This window comes from Crocodylus siamensis, chromosome 4, assembly GCF_052110815.1.
Source record: "Crocodylus siamensis isolate JL-2025a chromosome 4, ASM5211081v1, whole genome shotgun sequence".
In the NCBI taxonomy this organism is placed as follows: Eukaryota; Metazoa; Chordata; order Crocodylia; family Crocodylidae; genus Crocodylus; species Crocodylus siamensis.
This window is the reverse complement of record NC_143398.1, coordinates 158,640,947-158,661,979: the sequence shown is the minus strand read 5'-3', so window position 1 is coordinate 158,661,979 and position 21,033 is coordinate 158,640,947. Positions and strand designations below refer to the sequence as shown.

Sequence of the window (21,033 nt, the reverse complement as noted above, 5' to 3'; positions counted from 1 at the left end):
GGGATGTATTTCAAGGGCTCGCCTTCTCTCACACATGCATATTTGCAAATCCTTGGGCTACACCCTGACAGGTTACCTAAAGGCTGCTTCTTTTATCTTGTTTAGCTTATTAGTGCACAGATACTACAGTGAAGAGACTGCAACAATTTGAAAATAGCAATACACATATTTATGCAGAATCCCTGTGCATTTCTGCTCATATTTGTACCATCCCCAAAAGGTGCATAGAAAACACTGTTTATATTTATTGAGATTAAAAACCTAGAATTGATCCACTTGTTCTATACCCAGCAACTATAGGGCAAGGATAAGTAGGTGTGTCTACACGTTCATTAATGTGCAGTAGTTACTATGCATTTCATTTATTACTTGCTTAATGAAGTACTAAATTAAATGCACAGTAACTACAGTTACTGCACAGTAATGCCAGTGCATGGCTTTTTAGTGACACTTACTGCACAGTAGCCTAATATAGTAGCGAAGCTTTGGTCCCTGATTCAATTTGGTGGAAATTCAGCCCGATTTGAATCAAATCAGAGGAACCTTTAATCTCTCCTAATCAAATTGGAACCCTCTGAATTGATTGGGAGAGATTCAGAAAGATTCAGAGATTCAGACAGAGACAGCTTTAAATGTTTTTTCTACATACCTCTAGGTAGCAGGGGATCATGAGTGCTGCGATGCTGGGGTGCATGGAATGTCTCACAGAAGCATGGGGGGCTCCCAAGTGTGCTCAGCAGCAGACCCAGAAGTGGACCAGAAGCACTTCCAGTCCACTTCTGGGTCTGCTGGGGACCGTGCAGGGAGGCCCCCCCTGTATACCCGCAGCTCAGTGACTGGTGTCTCCTGGGTCTGGGGGAGCACCTGGGGTACCTATGGTGGATCGCTGAGCTGGAGGCACAGGGTCCCCCCCCGCCATGTGGTCCCCAGCAATACCAGAAGTGGACCAGAAATACTTAGGGTCCACTTCCGGGTTTGCTGGTGAGCATGTGGAGGGCCCCCCAGCACTCGTGTGGGACACTCCATGTGCCCCAATATTGCAGCGTTCACAAGCCACGCCTGCTACCTCAAGGTATGTAGAAAAATTTTTAAAGCTGTGTCTATGTCTGAATCAGCCTTGAATCTTCAAATTCGGATTTGGCCAAATCAAATTAGGGACAGTGATCCGAATCAACGAAATTGAATCACTGTTCCCAATTCAGGCCGAATCTGAATCAAATAGGGCTTGCTTCGCACACCCCCACTGCGCAGTAGCGTATTAGCACGGTTTTTGCCCAGCACACTACTGTGCAGTGTTATTAGGCTACCACCATTATGCACACTAAGCTGCTCATGTAGATGTACCCACTGTGCACAATATTTTGATATTTGGAAAGGTTGCCTTTCCCTTAGAGTTTGGAATAATCTATTCTTTCTTTAGTGAACTTCATTGTACTAATCTAAGCTGATACATTTAGCTTAGTAATATTAATATATAGTGCCCTCTTAGCACATCTGATCTTTTATATACAAACTACTTTTTTCCAAAAACATTCCAGAGCATGATTTTCAATAATAAAATCTCATCTTTGTGTGAATGATTCCACATTGTGTTACCAAAATAAAGTCAGGTAAGTCAATCATACATTTCATTATCTGAAACTTTGGGCATGTCTACACATGCATTAAAGTGCCAAACTTAGAACTAATTAAGTTTAGTATTTGTAATATGAGGTACTAACTTAATGCACTGTAACTGGCACTACTGCACAGTAGCACAGGCACACTTCTTTTACATGATGCCAATTCTACTGCGCATTAGCACGACTTTTGCCATGACATATTAATGCACAGTAGAATTAATCTATTGTGCTTCTAGCATCTTGGGTAGATGTGCCCTCTATGACATGCAACAACATAAAACTTCCTGTCTTATCTGTATCTACTATTTACTGCGTGTGTATAATAGGTTTTGATTGTGCAAATAGCATATTATGGGCATGTCTACACAAGATGCTAGAAGTGCATTAGACTAACCCTACTGCACATTAGCATATCATGGTGAAAGCACCTGTGCTACTGTACAGTAGCACCGATTACAGTGCATGAAGTTAGTACCTGTTAAAACAGGTACTAAAAACTTACGGCACTGTAATTACTTAATGCACCCTAATGACTGCAAGTCCCATAGTGAATTACTGACTTTTATAAATTACTAGCAAATTACCCATCAAGAATGACAGGGGGGCGTTGGGGACGAAGTGCCACGTACCACCACCTCCCAGGAGCTGGGGGAGGGTGAGGGAGAAGCTTCCACAGAGTGGCTGCCGCCACCAACTACCAGCCTGTGCTGCCACTGCTAAATAATAAATTAAATCTATATAACACCATTTATTAAATGCAAATAGTATTTATCTGATGTATGAACCTTATTGTATACATTGCATGAATGTATGTAAGTGCACTGTATACAATCTGTGCATGGAATTGTTTAATGGAAAATTTCAGCAGTTTTTCTGTTTTGCATATCACCTGAAGAATATCTGGTAAAGTGTTGAAACATCAAAACTCATATTTCAAGTTTTATACAGGATACAGGCAAAATGGGCCTCTGATCTATATGGAAGCTTCAAATAACTAAATACAAGAAGGAAACCTTGAACTTTCAGTTTTCATTATATGGGCCTCAATTTACCTCCTGCTTCTTCATTAGGTTGACTATGCTCCTTCATGTCTTCCCCTTTATTCATATTTTCCACATCCCGGGATTTGTTTGAATTACAGTCTGTCAATACTTCCTGTCCTTCTGAAGAAAGGAAATGTTAAATAACAGCAATTAATGACTGATTCTTTAAGAGCATTTTTCATGCGATTATCTCAATACACTTTGCAAACTTTAAACAATTATCAAAATGTTTAATATTAGTACCCTTATTAGTGATGGGTGGCATTGCAACATAGCTGAAATGATTTGCTTTTAGTCACACACTGAGGCAATGGCAGATTGGGGAATAAGTCCCTCAAAAAAATAACACTTTGCTAAGATGACAACCAAACACCTATTCCATAAATATACACCCATAAGTATACACCTATAATTCTTTTGTTCAGATTGCTCCTGCTGAGACTTAAATCTGGAAGTTCCTGGCTAGGGAGTGCTGCCCCTATGCTCAGGGTTAGACTGATTGCCATATTTGGGATTAGGAAGGAATTTTACCCCATGCTTAGGTTGGTAGAAACTGTTGGGGAAGTGTGGGGGTTGCCTTTCACTGTAGTGAAGGAAATGGCTCTCTTTCTTGGATCTCTCAAGTATATTTTAAACAGCCCTTATAGCAGCGGACATTGGACACTGTTCTCCCCCTGCCTCACCTGTGACAGGTTAGGGTGTTATGCCTTGTGTCAGGGTTGGCTGTGTAGTTTTACTAATAGATTAAACAATGGATTATAGGATGGTTTAGATAAGGATGATCCCCTGCCTCCAGCAGGGGTTTGGACTAAATGACCTCTGAAGGTTCCTTCCAGCCCTACTTTTCTATGATCTTATGAATTATTCTGGTGCTTTTTTTGAGTCAGGATGAAAGAGGTATGAATGTGTACTTGATATATTGTAATTATATAGAAATATGGCAAGGCCTTCATAATGCACCCTATTGACTGGGAGTCCCATAGTGAATTACTGAATTTTATGAATTAGAAAGTAAACAAGCAAGAACTTTGAAGAGAGCATAAAAAAATTCATTACAAAATGCAGCAGGTCCATCTGGGATGCCCTTTTCCAAGATGCAGAGCATTCTTGTCCAAATGCAGAAAAGAAGTTAAGCACATGCTTACATTGAACAATGTGAGTAGCCTCATTGAAGTCAGTGGAACTTGTGCATCTAAGGCAATTAGATGCCTTTGAAAAAAAAAAAATCAAACTCTTAAACATCAACACTGTTAGCTATTCACTGTTCATAATTATGGCAAGAAGGCCAGTGAATATCGGTTTCAGATTAATATATGTAAGGGAGGAATAGAGTACCTGTAGCCATTTGCTGTTCCTGAGAATTACTTAGGTCCATACCTGACTGTGTATCTGAAAAAGACATAAAAAAGCAGTGTCAGTTTTTAACATTTTTTTAAATCATCCACATTTTATAAAAATTGTAATTTTATAACACATTGGCAATAAGCTGAACAGCAAAACTAACAGATCAAAACTCCAAAACAGTCACCAAAATTATTTTTATCAAGTGGAATTTCTAAAATTATACAAATTCCTTTTCTGTAGCTTGACCATTGTTACCTGTCCAAATCAGCTGCATTCCTCTTTCTGTAGTCTGAGTATTCAAGAGTCAATTAGCCAAAGTTTTAACTGAAAACATCTTGTGCTTTGTGAACTCAGCTTAATGAAAGTAGTTGTGTGGTAGGGTTTTCTACAAGTCAGAGTGCTAAATACTTGTGAATTCCTTTAATAACAAGGAAAAATCCAATATTGATTTTGCTGCATCATTTGGGTTTTAAGGGACTGCATCTACATGTATACTTAACTGCAGAGTAGACTAATTAGTTGCAGAGTTAAGTGTCACCATATACATGCCTGATGCTATTAGGCTGCAGTAAACTGATTAACACTGTCATAAGATAGTACTGTTAGGGACAGTACTACCTTATGGTGGGGTAAGTAACTGTGATCAAATGCACATGTGGATGCTGACCACAGGCATAGATTGTGTCCAGTCAGCCAGGAACCAAACTCCTGCATCCCTGCCTACCCACATGGCTCCACACTTTCATCACTCTCATGTCCCAACCAGCCCCTCTGCCACCCAGTACCACCAGCCAGAACCTGCGCTGACCTCCTGGTCCCCCTGACATCCCAGGTCTGGTCTGCCCTGGATCAAATTGCTGCTGTCCCAGGTATACATGCAAATGCTGCACCGAGGAGTAGCTTACATCAGCTCAGGCTGTTCTGGAGTTTATTGCTTTGTATTAATTGAATATGTAGATGCACTCAGAGGGGAATTGATGCACATGAATAAACTCTGGAGCTTATTCCTCCAGAGTTTATTGCTCCCAGGCACACCATATGAATGTGCGCCTGGGAGTGCAGCACACCGAGCTGGGTTGGAGCAGCCTCAGCTGACAGAGGGCCTAGAGGGCCCAGCCTGCCAACCTGGGACTGTTCTCCCCAGCTCAATGTGCTCCGGAGGAGCTGGCTGGGGCATGAGCATGCTTTAGTGCAGGGCTAGCCAGCAGGCACCCCCTGCACTGAAGCACCCTCATGCCCCAGCCAGCCAAGCAGCACCTACACATGTGCCGCTGCAGAGTTAAAAACTCCACAGCAGGATAGTACTTGTAAATAGTATAAATACTCCCTGGCTGTAAATACAAGTACTATCCCACTTCAGAGTTATTTAATTTGCTCCAGCCTAATAGGGAAGCAGCCACTTATTCTGCTCTTCAGTAAACATCTCATGTTTACACCCTGGGCATGTTCCACCAAGATGCCCAAGGTGGAACAAACTAATCCTTATATCTGAATTCTGAAAGAGAGATGAGTAAAAAATAAAAACAAAATTCAGCTTCATATTTAAGAACCTATACATGTGGCCAGATTTCCAAAACCACTGAACACACATTGAAGTCAATGGGTGCTACTTGCACGCCCCAATTATCTGCCTAAATGTGGAGCCTAACCTTAGGCATTGACTTTACATTAATCTATCCAGGCTAGGATTTTCAATCAATATAATATAATATAATATAATATAATAGTTGTCAAATGCCTGTGCTGTCATGACAACCCACAATATTTTATTGATATTATATTGGTCTTTTCTTTTAGGTCTTTATCTTCTACTTTGCATATCAGAACATTTTATGTTGTCTTCATACATAATAAAACAACAGCTCTAGAGCTCATAAAACTTATTCCTAACAGTTACATAACAAAAATACACGTATAGTGGCAGTGAGGTGTTAACCACTACTGACATTTACCCCCTAATTATCTATCTTTACTAATGTCATTTATGGAACATTTTTGTGGTCTCTGCAACACCAGGATATAAAACTTGGGTAACTAAAAGAAAAAAAAAGTGCCTAGCGACTACATGAGGTTATCCTAAAAAATCTATGTGATTATGTCCCTGGCTGATATAGCCAACAAGATAAAAGAAAAAAAGCCTCTTAAAGGCAAAGAGGCACACAAAACTTGCCTCTTAAAGACATTAAAAACTTTGGACTTTTTTCTCTCCTAAATGCACGTTAACCTCTCATTGCTCAGATATTGGTATAAGTAATCTTGTATGTTTTTAGTTTCTTTAAATCAACTAACTGGCAGTAATTAGCAAAAAAATGGAGGAAGATTAACAAAAGCAGCCAGTGGGCACATCTATATGAGGCACTAAATATGCAATAGACTAATTGTACTGTGCATTAGACCATCACAGCAAAAGCCGTGCTATTGGACTAATGTGCAGTAGAATTTGTCTACTACGCATTAGCATCACTAAAAAGGTGTGCACTGGTGCTACTGCATACTAGCACCAGTTACTGCTCATTCAGTTAGAACAAGTGCTAAACTTCATGTGCAGTAACTATGGCCCATTGATGCATGTGTAGATATCCCTAGTGTCAGCCAATCTCTTCTCTCATTTAAGTTAATGGGAATTATGCCACTAACTTCTATAGCAGTTAAGCCACATGGTCTGCTTATGAGAATTTAATCCTAGAATTAAAAAACAGAATTTTCCTCTTCTCTCAGAAAGATGGCACTTCCATAACCTGTGTTAACAAAAGATTTTAAAATGCTTTACAAACATTACATCTTTCAACTCCTTGTAAAGTGGCTAATTGTCATTATGCACAGTTTACAGGTGGGAGAAATTTAGATATAGAAAAAAGTTAAGTGATCTGTCCAAGGCCATATAGAAAGTCAGTCTTAAAGTCAAACAGCCCAAGGAATACTGATCCTTAATCCTGACCATAACTATTCTTCCCCTCTTTTTTCACCCTTCTTAAGGTTTCTTGAATTCCCTATGTAAGTACTAAAGTGGACACAGCCATGAAAACAAAGATGTCATAATAAAATTCTTAAACACAAAAAGTAATCTCCATCTCAATAACGTCCCTTCTTTTATCTCCTATGAACAGTCACATCTCTGTAATCTAATATTCTAAAAGCCTGATCATGTGTATATGTAGTGCGACAGTACTCTGAAAAAAAATGCTGCGCACTGCAGAAAAAGGTCTTCCAAATGTCTGAGGCTGCAATCTAGGAAAGAACTTAAGCATGCCCTTAAGAACTTTTCTACCTGAGAAAAATTATCTGAAATGGGCCTGAATGAAAAGAAAAGCACCTTCTTTACTGGAAGAGGATTTGAATTAATTTTTTTTTTAGAAAATAATGTTTTATTCTAAAACGTCTGAGTTAAAATCTTATACTTTAGAACTAAACATAAAAGTTGTCCTGAAGTTACTTCACTGTATGAGAGTTAGAGCAGTGACAGGCAAGGAACTATATGAGATAAAAAGATTTTAGTGAAACCCTTTTATTGAACCAGGTTTTCAATCTGTGATCTGTGGACCCCTGGGGGTCCACAGACTATATCTAAGGGGTCCATGCAAGTTTACTATCATCAATAGAAAGTATGTGAATTCCCACAATTAGAATCCAAAGGGGTCCTCACTGCCCTTTGAAATTTCCAAAGGGGTCCACACTTCTATTCAAAACTCTTTAGGGGTCTGCAAATTAAAAAAAAAGGTTGAAAACCACTGGCTTACAGAGACGTTAGATAAGGTTTCAGGCACAAAGTGCCCTTCTTCAGGTCCCCGAGAAAAGAGTGTCCCTGAAGAAGGGCACCTTGTCCAAAAGCTTGTCCACCATCTCTCCTAACTATACAGTTAGTTCAATAAAGATATCATGAAAAATAAAGCACTTCATTTAATTGTATGAGACAGTATTTGCATTGGTTTTCTGCCATCTTAAGTACTTACACATGATGTCCTGTTGACATCAAAGACTTTCAAGGAAGACATCTTCCAAAGAACAACCATTAGGGAAAAGTTCATGGGAAGTGGTAGGTACTGAAGGCAAATAACCACTTGCTATGCTGATCATCAGTTATTTAAACAGGCTAAATAGTTTACTTTCACAAAACTTAAATAGTTGCCAATAAGAGAATAACATAAAGGGAAACTTTATGCAAATTGCTTGTTCATGCACAGAATTTTTACAAAATAACTTCCTCCAAACATATTGCCCTGAGTTTCTACTCCCTGGCTTTAATTTGATTCTAATTCTTTCATAGTTGCAGAGATTAATAACACATTGGCTTAAATAAAATGAAATGGTATTCTTAGTTCTTGATGGGCCTCAAAAGGAATGAGGCAAGTTGTTAATTATTATATGTTTGTAGAGCACCTACCACACTGAAGCCCAAACTATTTGAGACCATTAGTACGATAGCAATATAAATATTTAATAAAACTTTTTATTAATACTGGAAAAAATCCCCCAGATTTACAATGTAGGTCACAGAAATATGAAATGTCATGTTTTCTACACTGCAAAACAATCATCTTTAATTCTCATTTTCACAAGTATGAACAGTACAGATTATCTGCTTTGCATGTCTTCTGCATTTTTTATTACAGACCCTTAAAAAAAAAAATACACAATTTTGACCAAAAGTGGGTGAATGTATCAGCAGACAAAGGTAATCAATACATTATCTAAAACAGGCTGCTCTTAATGCAAACTATGTAACATATTTTTCCAATAACTTTTTTGGAGTAACTTGTGATCCTAAATTTCTCTTGGAATGTTGTCAAAAAGGAATCATTGGGCAGCATTATTTGTATATATCATTAAACTCTATCAAATCCAAATGAAAAATCCAGCCTTCATAAACATCATGTGAATTTATGATTCTTTATGGGAGAAATTCCACTGACCTGTAGGTCTTTCTGTGATTTTCTTTACCATTTTCAGAAGCTGGAAATAATGCAAATTCTCCAAATAGTCTCACTTAGCAATGAGTATACCTAATTACTCTATATGTGGCTAATTTTCCAATTATGTAAATAGTCGCTAGCAAAATTTCATTGTAAACAATAAATTAAGAAAGGTGAATTTCCATTTTCATCTCATAAACTCTTTCAGAGAAACCTATTTTACCTGAAACCATCAACGGTGGAAATAAAAACAAATTACGAATTCTAACCACAGCAAGAATTTGTTTTTTTGAAACTTAAATTTTTATTTTATAGACACCCTAACACCTATAGGAAAGGTGTTAAAAAGTTCGGCAAAAATAAAAATGTAGGTAGAAAAGGTAGGAGTACTTTGGTTTATTCAACGTATATGTTTTTCATTATTTATTTTATATTAGAAGTAAATATATTATATTAAGTCACATCCCAAGCAAAGCCAAAAAGCTAGATACAAAATGACTTACATTTAATAAAAATGTAACTTAACTAAGGCATCCTTGATTTTTAAGGCATTCAATTACTCTCTTACCCTTTTATGTCTAAATATATAGGCTCAGAATACTGTATTGACCAACATGAACTGCAACACTTATTGGAAACTGCCAATTGATAATAACTATGTAAATTAATTTGTTGTATATTGATATTTAAATGACTCAAAACTTTTTAACTGAACAAATAACTTATGTACCACAGTTTATTTCCCATTACATTATATTTTTATTTCATTCTTCCAGCAACAGGAGGCCGAGCAGTTAATACGTCCACTGTAATCCAAAAGAGTGAATTTGCTCCAGTCATTCTAAAGGCTACCCATAGTTGACCCAGCTGTAAACAGGTACCTGGTTGTTCAGACTGAATTCTCAAAGGTGAGTGGATGTGATGCTAGCCACATGACTCTCTTGTGTGCTATTGGTTATAAAATCTGGCATGCCTTTTATGTGATAGCTTGATGAACATTAGGTTTTGGACAGGACAAACTTGACTTAGTATCAAGAAGACTTAAGGGTGGTGAAAAGGACTTTTTGTACAGGAGGCCAAGAAAGCTGGACAAAAAACGGTGTAAAGCTTCTGCACTGGCCAAACCCCTAGAGCTCAATATACAGCGTTTAAATCATGGCATGTTGTAAGTATGGCTATTCTATGTTCTCTGTGTCCAGCAGCTCAAAAAGCAAAGTTATAATTGCCCTAAGGCTTTTTTAAATTAAGGCTGATCTATATCTACACACATTTTCTAAAACTAAATAGGCTTAGAAATCAATATATTTAAAATAGTACCTCTTCCCAGCGTAGGCACAGTAATTCCACATAAAGGTGTTAGTTACTACCATTATATGCACCTTTATGTGGTGTTCAGTAAACTATATCACTCTAAGCATCTCTTTATAGTATACCTTTGTCCACCCTAGGGAGCTGTAATATATAAACTATAATGTTTCCTAAACCACTAGAGACATTGTAGTTCAAAGTGTGTATAAACCAGCCCTTACAATCCAAGCTCTTTAATGGCGGGACTTCCTCTAAACATATACAATGTTCAGCACAACAGGATTCTAGTTGTCACTGGGCCTTGAAGCAATGAAGTATTATAAATACCATAAATAATAATAATGACAGTGTGTAATTATGTTTTTCCCCACTCACTAATACCATACTCTTCATAAACTTTTCAGGCCTCTAAATCCTTCAATCTGCACTTTGTTTCCATATAGCATTAGTCTTCCTTATAGACTTAAGGCTCCAATATTCTCTAAGTATTTTCTTGGACTGCTTTTTTCAGTAAAACATTTGAGTCAAATCCTTCTCTGTGCCATGCAGTGTGCTAGGAGGAAAAAGTATGGGAACCTTTTATCTATGCCAAGAATAAGACAATATCTCTACCCAGTGCTCATCACAAAGAGAAAACCCATTTACATACCCATAGCAGGGCCTTCTAAACCTCAAGGGATGTGATCTGTTGGATAGGATGCTTACAGAATATTTAGCTATGAATAGTATATGTTGCATATGGCACACAGTGTTCATTTACAAAGCAGAAGTAAAGTGCAGCTGGTTGCGAGACCAGCTCTTAAGTATTTTGACATTTTTGCCAATGATAAAATTTGTCAAATAATACTCAAATAACTTACTAAATTAATAATGTGACCTTTTAATATACCTGTATGTATCTTTTATTTTACTATTTGGCCAATTTGTAGAACTGACTGAATATGTGAATAAATTACTCAATAGGTTGTCATTTTTTCCAAATATAATAATATGTATATAAAACATTATCCCATGTTTCTGGACAGCAGAAATGCAGGTGTGTATCTGGCATTATTATGACCCCTCCTCTCTGCCATCATCAGTCAAGGGTTGGATTTCCTTTTTTACCAGTTATATTTCCCGGTGTAATAACAATTTAACACACCAAGTTGCAAACCTTTTCAGTTCCTGAAGCCAATAAACTTTGCTATTGCTGTATATAGTTAACATTATTTACTCACTCTTTATCAGGCAAAAGAAAAAGCTAAGGTAAAAAAAAAAAAAAAAAGAGTCTAGGCCTCTATCCTGCAATCACACCCATGCAGTACCCCAGTGATTCTCAACCAGGGTTCGTTGGCACCATGCAAAGTTATGAGATTCTTTTAAGGGTGTCACACAATATTTAGCACTGTTAAATGGGCAAACACCTACACAATTCAAAAGATAAACCCAGAGATTTCTAATAGGAATCCATGGTTTTGTTCTTTGAGTTCTTTGCAGCAGAGCTGCTTTATTATTTTTCTGTAGCCAAAACATTTGTGAAAGTTTAGAGCTGGAATTTTCAGAGAGGCGTCTTGAGTCTAAAAAAGTTGAGAATTCATAGTGTGACCCTTGAATCCAATGAGAACTCCATATGTAATCATGGTCTTTGTTATAAACTGAATAGAAACTCTTTTGCCAATAGATTCCATCTTCAAAATTAGCTCCCAAATCCCAATAGAGTCCATCTTCAAAAATATGCAATACTAATAACATAAGAAAGACTATGTAGTGTTCAGGTAGACGGGCCTTATTCAGCATTTCAAATCTCAATACCTTCCCAAAGAAAGCATTTGGTCTTATTTAATCTTTTATTAAAAAAGAAAAAAGACCTTTTAACTTTTTAGATTATGAAAAATACATTATTAAGGACATTGATATAATCTCAGAGAGATGCTGCTACTGTATTCATTTTTTCCAGTTTTTGAAGCATTCTTTTTTTATTATTCTCTTTTTTAATTGAGGCATTTAAGATTGCAGATTTCTAAAATAAATTAAATACTATGGACCTATAAATAACCTGGCTCTTTAACACTCTGTTAATCTTATGTACTGTAAACTATGTTAAACTGGACATACCATGGTAGAAAACATAAATTTTATGTAAAGGGGATGATATTTTGGTTTTCATTTTAAATAGAAAAATATATCTCCTATACTTTCTAGATTAAGAAATTACCTCAATAAATACATAGAATATATTTAGTAACTCAGTCTATACACGCCAATGCAACACAGATAAATAGATAATCAACACGATCAAAGTCTGTAGTCAAGTTTCCAGTCAACTGTGAGATTTGATCAAATAATGACTATAGAATTTGGGCCTAATAAATATAAACATTGGACCCAATCTGAAACTGTCAGTCCTGCAAATATACTTTACTTATGTGAGTAACCTCTTCGAGTTCAGTCAGATTACCTGTTCTTTTCTAAAACAGGAAAGACGGAAGAATGACGCCATTAATATCAAAGGCAAAGCTCACATTGATTTCAATGGAACCATGCTTTTTCACCAATAAATGTAAAAATCAGGCCATAAAAGTAAATGTTACAGTTATTGAATACAGAGATAATAAAATATAATTGAATTTTACAAACATTGATTTTCAAGATGAAGCAAATGTTAGTTATTTCAAATATGCCAGATGAACAGGGTGCTGCTATATGCCACAGACTCACAGACAGAATGAAAAATTGAACTGTCGTTAGCAAGAGTCTTTTTAATTACAAGAGTTCTTAAAGACAAAAAAAGTGATTTTGAAAATATGCTTTCTACTTCATAGAGGTGGAAGCATGCTCATTTCTTTATCAGAGACCAACATTTGTGTCAGCCCAAAAAAGCTCTCATTTTCCACACAAAAATATACTCCAGCTTCATTAACTGAAGAGACTGAAACTGCTGCTTGCAAATACACAAACTGCGATGAGACAAATTCTTTTAAAGTATTTTTCACAGCTACCAACTGTGGCAATCTGAAGTGAGTCAGGTTGTATTTAAATGATGGGGTATTACTGAAACACACATTTCAAAATCCTTCATGAGCACAGGGGTAGACATTTTAAAAACCAAAACTGACTTTATCCTAAAATACTGGTGTCTCCTCCAAAGGACGGGCAGGTTCAACTGTCAGACTTTTTAAAAGACGTTTTAAAACAATGTATTGACAATCTAACCCTCTAAAACTGTAAGGTGAGCGAGAGCATATGGGGTTCTGCCAAGATTGTTAAAAGCAGTATGAAACAATGTATATTGCCTCTCTTTAAACACTGGCTACGCTGTAACCCAAATTAACCTGCAAACTTGTTTTTAACTGGCTCTGAAAGTTAGGTGTGCTTTTTATAAGCACAAAGAAACCAGTACGCCCTTAATTCGTTAAATCTAGAATATCAGCAGTAGATGTATTGTAAACATTGCTTTAACGTACTTTTACTTTTCTGAAATTAAACGTAAAGAGGCTCAATCGTTTCCTGTTTAATTGCAAAACGCGATTAGATTCCTCCTCTTTGGCTTGCAATCGGGCTGCAGAAAAAGCAGCACAGATGGAAAATTTAAATAAACTGAAAGGACAGTAGCGATTTATAAATTAAGAATGCATTTAAAACAACTAAACAGAAGGACCAGGATTCCCTGAACAGTAGCTCTACTCCCTTTTTTGAAAGGGGAGTCCCTTCTCACCTTCCATGCTGCTGCAGCTAAGTCCTCTTGAGCTCCCTGCTCCACGTGCTTGTCCAGGGCTCTGGGATTGTCAAGTGCAGCAGGCGGGAGATTCCCAGCCACTGGGGCTTCCGTTCTGGATAGGAGACTGTGACATCAGGCATTTAAAGGGACAGGAACTCATTGTATGTGTGATTAGAGCGGCGCCGGGTGGTGGTTTGAAGATTTGGTGCAAAACAGTTGCAGTAGCGTAGAGTCTCAGCAACCCCCTTAAAATCCTGTGCGCTCTATTTCAGCCTCTTAGACGGAAATGTTACATATTAGACGTAGCATGTATTTAATCATGTTATGAATGAATTACCAATGCATTCGTTCCATAAGATTAAAACTACTTAATTTTAGAAACGCAAGCAATGTCACCTGTACAATTAAAATGCACTACCCACAAGTTCTCCGCAAAGGGAGGACATTGGTGTGTGTGTGTGTGTGGGCCGTGCTTTTCAGAGTGAAACTTTAAAAGAGGTGCATTTTGAGGGGAGGTGAAGTGTTGAGTAAGTGACAATGTTGTTATGATTTTTAAAAGGTTCAGGGAACCTTATTTCACTCAACTCTTTGAGCTCCTACTGCAGGAAGTAGCAAATCGTTCAGGCTGTTTAAAATGCAGTTATTTGTATTTTTTTCTTAGTTCTTGGTGATGTGGGGCTGAGAATTTATTTTTGTGCATAACATTATAACTCAAGCAGTTGTTCTTTTAGAGAAGAAATGGCAATGTGTATTCCAAGGAGTTCCATAATGTGCCTTTGGTAAACCCTCAGCTTCATCAAAAGGTGTAGTCTGCAGATACTACAGCCTGTAGCATGAATCTCCCATCTTGACTCAAGAGTATTGTTGTCTTCAAGGAATATGTCTTTACCTTACAAATAAGACACAGGTGTAATGTGTGTTATTTCATAGAACTTACCATTGTAGCCCTTCATTTTAAGATGAGGTTTGATCACTCCTGTGATCTGGATGATCTTGTGGGCCCACAATCTATTAAAACAATTTTCCAATTAAAAATAGTGGTTATGATATTCAGAGCACCTTCCATCTTTTAAGTCCTTTACAAGTAGTAATAGTCATAGTAGCTCTAAAAAGCCATTTATTGCTATTTAATTTGGGTCACTCAGGGAACAGTAGCTAAGTAGCACTCAGGTAACAGTACCTCTGACCTACTGCTGTTAAGAATTTAACAGCAGTAGGTCAGAACTACCTCGCATTGGTAGGTTTGTGCTTATTTTTTACTAGATTTTTACTATAAGCCTTTGCTTAAATTAGTGTTACTTACACTTGATATGAAAGACTATTTTCTTTTTTGAGTTTAATATCCTTTGTGTTATTAATATCCTTTAATAACTTACCCTGATATAATTTACACACATAAATATGTTAACACGTTCTTTCAAAAACTTGCATCAGCACTGCTTTCTTTGGAACCCTGAGGTCAGCCTTGCAAGGTAAAATGTGTGAGCATGAGACAGCACTAGACTTCTTTTTTACTTTTTCATCTTAATAAAGAAAAGGCAGTGCTCATTATCTGTTTTTAGAACAAAACTAAGTTGTTCAAAAAAGTTAAAATGACCAAGCAGTCTATGAAAAGCCAGTAAGGAATAACTCTATTAAGAACTTTTCTAAGTGAAGTTAAATAATCTTTTTTTACACTGTAACAACATTATACTCTGAAAGAGCATCCACCACACACATCGTGAGAAAATAAGTGCAGGAATGCAAAACACAGTCTTTCATTTGTAAAATAAGAAACAGTTTTGTCATTTGTTTAACTCAGAATTATTTACCAGTAAATGACTTCATAATATAATAGCCTACATATTGACAAAGCCTACATGACAAATCCATGTGTCAGCAACCACCTCCAGCACAAGAACAACCCATCTTATTGCATGGTTTGACAAATATTTTGTATATGCAGCTTTCAAGTTCTGGTAAACCAAAGATCATATGAAGAGACTCTAAGTAAAGGGAAAAAATGAATACTTTTGGCTGAAGGCTGCATGACAATTTTCGGTATGGAATATATGATTTGGGTATATGACTGAGTTTTATTTTTTAATTTTGTTGTGTTCTTTAGGATTAACAACAAGTTCTTTTAAAGCCAAGCAATGAAGAGAAAGTATGGTAGTAAGAACTAGACTTACATTAAATGTATATTATTATTTGATATTTGAAGAAATTTATTAAATTTGTAGCTACATACATCTTAGTCATGCAACCTATTTATGTACAAATAGTCCTACTGAAGTCAGTAAGGATATTCTTATAATGCTTGTAAAATGTAGAAATGGAGGTAGTAGTACATGTAGTTTCATAGTTTGTAGGGTCAGAAGCAACCTGAGCAGATGATCAAGTCTGACCTCCTGCCATGACAGGAAAGAGTACTAGGGTCAAACGACCCCAGCAAGGTGTTCATCCAGCCTCCTCTTAAAGACCCCCAGGGTAGTAGCCAGCACCACTTCTCTTGAAAGTTGGTTCCAGATCCTAGCTGCCCTGATCGTGAAGTAGCGCCTCCTGATATCTAGCCTAAATCTACCCTCTGCCAGCTTGTAACCGCTTTTTCTTGTCACTCCTGGGAGTGCTCGGGGGAACAGGGACTTCCCCAGTGCCTGCTGGTCCCCCCTCACTAGTTTGTAAATGGCCACTAGGTCCCCCCTCAGCCTTCTCTTGTGGAGGCTGAACAGGTTCAGGTCCCGTAGCCTCTCCTAGTAGGGCCTGCCCTGCTGCCCCCTGATCACACAAGTGGCCCTCCTCTGGACCCTCTCCATGTTGTACACATCCCTCCTGAAGTGCGGCGCCCAGAACTGGATGCAGTACTCCAACTTCGGCCTGACTGTGTTGCATAGAGGGGGAGGATCACCTCCTTGGATGGTGTAATGGTGATCTGAACAGGGGTTTCTAAAGCCAAACAGCACTGGCTTCAATTGTTACATATCTCCTATGTGATAACTACAAAACATTGAGATATGATGTTCAGAATTATTTTTGTGCCATCTTAGACTGGTATCTGACTCATTTTTCTACTCTAATTTCTAATAAGTACTTGCAAGCCCAGAACTAGAAGGGACCTCCTGGGTCATCAGCTCTAGTCCCTTGCTGTTGTGGTGCTCCATATCAGATAATCTGTTTCATAAATTGGCCATGCTCTGTTTTAAAAGTTGGACGTTTTTGTACCAACTAAATTTATTGGACAGGTGATCCAGAATCTCACTACTCAAATGCTTAGAAATCTTCCTATTTCCAGCCTTGTGTTAGTCATGGCCAGTCTTTATCTACTTGTTCCTGTGCCAACATAGTCCTTCAGCTTAAATATTTCTTTTCCCTCCCTGGCATTTACTTTGATGTATTTATGGAAAGAAGCTGTAACCTCTCTTACCCCTCATGTGGTCTTCTCTGCACTTGTTTCAGTTTGAATTAATCTTCCTTGAAGGTGGGTGACCTGAATAGTATGCAGTATTCCAGATAAGGCCTCACTAGAGCAGGGGTTTCCATACTGTAGTACACATACCCCTGGGGGTGCACAAGACATCTCAGGGAGGGGTATACAAGAGAAATTGTGTAGTGGCAGATTTAATTTTCATTCTAATAATAATTGGCATTTAAGGGGTTAAAATATTAACTTAATTCTGGTAGGGATACACAGGCAGTTGGTAAATCTGGAAGGGTACACAACAAGAAAAATTTTGGGAACATCTGCACTAGAGGCTTGTACAGCAGAATTAATAGTTCCCTTCCTCTCTCAGAAACATCACTTTTGTGACATTTTCCTTTTTTCATAGCTGTATCACACTGATGGCTCATACTCGGCATCATGTAATCAACTAATACATCAAGGTCTTTTTCCTCTTTTGTCATTTCTAACTGGTGAGCTCCCAGTTTTTGGCAGAAATTCTTGTTATTAGTGCCTGAGTAAAAAATCTTACATTTGTTCTATTTAATTTAAACACATTTTTATTACTCTTGTCTTCGAGGTTATGCAATTCGTCCTGTATAATATCCCAGTTCTATTGTGTCCCCATCTCTTGCTAAAAACAAGAAACCCTGTTTTTTGTTAAAGCACTGAATGTTGAGAGAAGAAAGACATGCAAAGATAGATAGATTATATTCTGATAATACCTTACCCATGTAAATTCAAAATTATACTTATGGTTCTTTTAAACATCCCTTGCCACAGATAATCAAGCCCATAGGAAACTGTAGGTGTTCCATCATTTCTGTAGGAAAGATGGCTTCTCTGTAATTAAAGAAGGAATACAATGTCTCTTCAAAGGCTTGGGAAGGAACTGTAAATAAGAAACAGTACATCAACACTTCCAGTCTTTTTCCATGTATGTTTATATATTGGATTATCTAAATTAAATTGTTAACTCCTAGAAAGGGCCTTTGGCTTAGTCTGCTCTTTGTAAATCTCTTTACAAAAGAGCAGACTCAGTTCATTATTGTAATGATGTAACTCCCAGGACAAAAGAATTGAATGCACAAATACAGACGGGGTGCATCTACACATGTGCTTTAACGTGCAGTCACCTATTTTACTGTGCATTAAAGCATCACGTAAAAACTGTGTGTATTCATTACCACATATTAGGGCAGCCTACTTTGCATTTGTTTAGTACCTCACATTAGAGGTACTAAATTTAATGCGCATTTGGCAAAGTGCTTTAATGAACGTGTAGACATGCCTTCTGAGGAACGACTGGCTAGGCTGCAGAAAAGGACTTAAAGGTTATAGCGAAACATAAGCTGAATATGAGGCAAAGGTGTGCTCTTGTTACAAAAAAAGACCAGTAGCATACTGAATTGTATTAACAGGAGTGTCATTTGCAAATTAAAGGAAGTGAGTCTCCTGTTCTATTTGGCACTAGTGAGGCTTCACGTGGAATACTGTGTCCAGTTTTGGGGCATACACTTCAAGAAGGATATGGGCAAATTGAAAAGAATCCAGTGCAGAGCAGCAAAAATGATTAGGGGCCTGGGAGGCAAAACTTATGAGGAAAGACTGAAAGAGCTAGGCTTTCGTCTGAAGAAGAAAAGACTAAGAAGGGATCTGATAACAGTCTTCAAATACCTGAAGGGTGGTTATAAAGATGGCAGGAATAGATTGCTCTCTGCAGCTACAGGGGTCAGAACTAGGAGCAAATTATAGCAGGGGGAAATTAGGTCAGATATTAGGAAGACCTTTCTCCTTATGTGGGTAATTAACCATTGGAACAGAAAGAAGCTTCGAGAGGCTATGGAATCTCCCACCTTGGAAGTTTTAAGAGCAGATTAGACACACATTTGATTGGGATGGGTTAATTAGGGATGGTCCTGCCTTGAGCAGTGGGTTGGACTATATGGCCTCCAGAGATTCTATTCTATGATTCTATGATAATGATGGATGAGGATGAGGATTTAAATAGTTAATTGTATTAGAAACCATGTTGAAATTTAGTTAGTTTTTTCTTTTGTTAAAACACCTGAGATGGCACCTTTAGCCTGGGAGTCTCTGAATTATAACATGTTTACTGGTTCAGTTACTAGCACATATTAGCTGCCTTATCAGAACACAGATTTACTGACTCTAAAATTTGTTCTTTCAACAAAAAGTAAAACACAAAAAGAGAAAAATGAATAAATAAGTGAATAAATGAATAAATAAGTATACATGGTCCTCTTTTACTTTTTATATTCCATATTAAATAATTGTTCTTCAGTTGACTCTTATTTTGTGTTCCATTTTCCAGAACCTTTTCTGTGTATTTGTACAGCATTTAATAAGATTTGGAAGCCTGATAACTCTACCAAAAGCAAATCATATTACAATAGCAATCTTAATCTCCAGAAAATATCTTTTAATTTTTGTTGGTGAATAAGCCTTTAAATCGTTTTCAGATAATACTGTTCACTAACCTATTAAGAAGACAACGAATCTACTTCTACCTCAGAGACAACATGACTTTAAAAGGGATGAGTCATTTGACTAGAATTATTGTCTGTGAGTCTAAGTATGTAGAGATCCACAAAACTGCAGAGAAAGCTTTATAATGGAGAGATTTTTATTTTACAATAATTAACAAGTGGGATAATGAAAGTCTGTGTGGGATAGTCAAATTAAATTTGGGCATAAACATCCTCTGGAACAGAGGAAGTTCAGACTTAGGTATGACTAGTATATAACAGACATAGGTTAGAACTGAATCATTTTGTCTATATGGTATAAGCGTGAAAAGATAACTTTGAGTAAAACTGAAAATATTTGACACAGAGGAACACTGGACCTTCTGGTCCTAATTTTAAACAACTCAGTGTCTCAGAGAAACTAAAACTGAAAACTCCTGACATATTCCTTACAGCTGAGCCAGCCAATTGAGACATAATATGTTGGTCTACTTAAAACTGAGCGTGGGATATTGTGCTCTTACTAAGAGAGATAACTGAAACGATTAAGGCAAGCACATTTAGTAGGGCAGGGAGCTTTGAATAACTTGAAAATGAGAGGGCAAGTAGTTTAAAAACACCAGCATGTTTTAGTAACTGTGTTTTCCGCCTGAACATTTTCGTTCCATAATTTAATATTAGCTATAGATTCTCTTTCCTATTTATTTGCTGTTTGTTCATGTTATTTAAAATATTTTAAATTCATAATTTAAATAAAGCTTTTCTTCCACATAGGTGGACTGAATTATGCTTGCTATAGTCACATAGAAAAATGGATATCAAGTTTGGTATTGGCAGGTCAGATTTTTTCCGTGAAACCATTGCTATTGCCATGTGGTGCAGTAGTGTGGATAGGACATTATTCATTCTATTAATTAAAGTCTTGACCACAATTTCTAAACAGTTATGTCACTATTTTCTAATGCCATCCAATATTAATGGAAAACAAGCCAACATATCCAGCAATATTTTCAAACGTAGCTACAACACATTTTCTAAAAATACTGTATTACCAACCTCAACTTTTCAAAACCCATGAGCCAGGTCCCCCAAGCCCCTGGGATTGACTTAAAAATCATAAACTGTTTAAAATAAGAATACCTGTTGGCTTCTAGTTCTTTTTATTTCACATTAGGTTTTTAGAATACACAGATCAAGCT

At 37.2% G+C, this 21,033-nt stretch overlaps 1 protein-coding gene across 2 annotated transcripts in view; it reads right to left on the bottom strand.

Moving 5' to 3' along the window:
- The window catches only part of IKZF3 (IKAROS family zinc finger 3), a 68,479-nt gene extending 54,464 nt beyond the window's left edge, over nucleotides 1-14,015 (bottom strand). For both annotated transcript variants that reach the window (XM_090044499.1, XM_090044500.1), the window contains exons 1-3: nucleotides 13,925-14,015; nucleotides 4,001-4,054; nucleotides 2,675-2,785 (exon numbers count right to left, since the gene is read on the bottom strand). In XM_090044499.1, the coding sequence (XP_089900625.1) occupies nucleotides 2,675-2,785; nucleotides 4,001-4,054; nucleotides 13,925-13,931 (172 nt within the window). In that variant the 5' untranslated portion in view covers nucleotides 13,932-14,015. The remainder of the gene's footprint in view (nucleotides 1-2,674; nucleotides 2,786-4,000; nucleotides 4,055-13,924) is intronic.
- Between the last annotated feature and the right edge of the window lie 7,018 nt (nucleotides 14,016-21,033).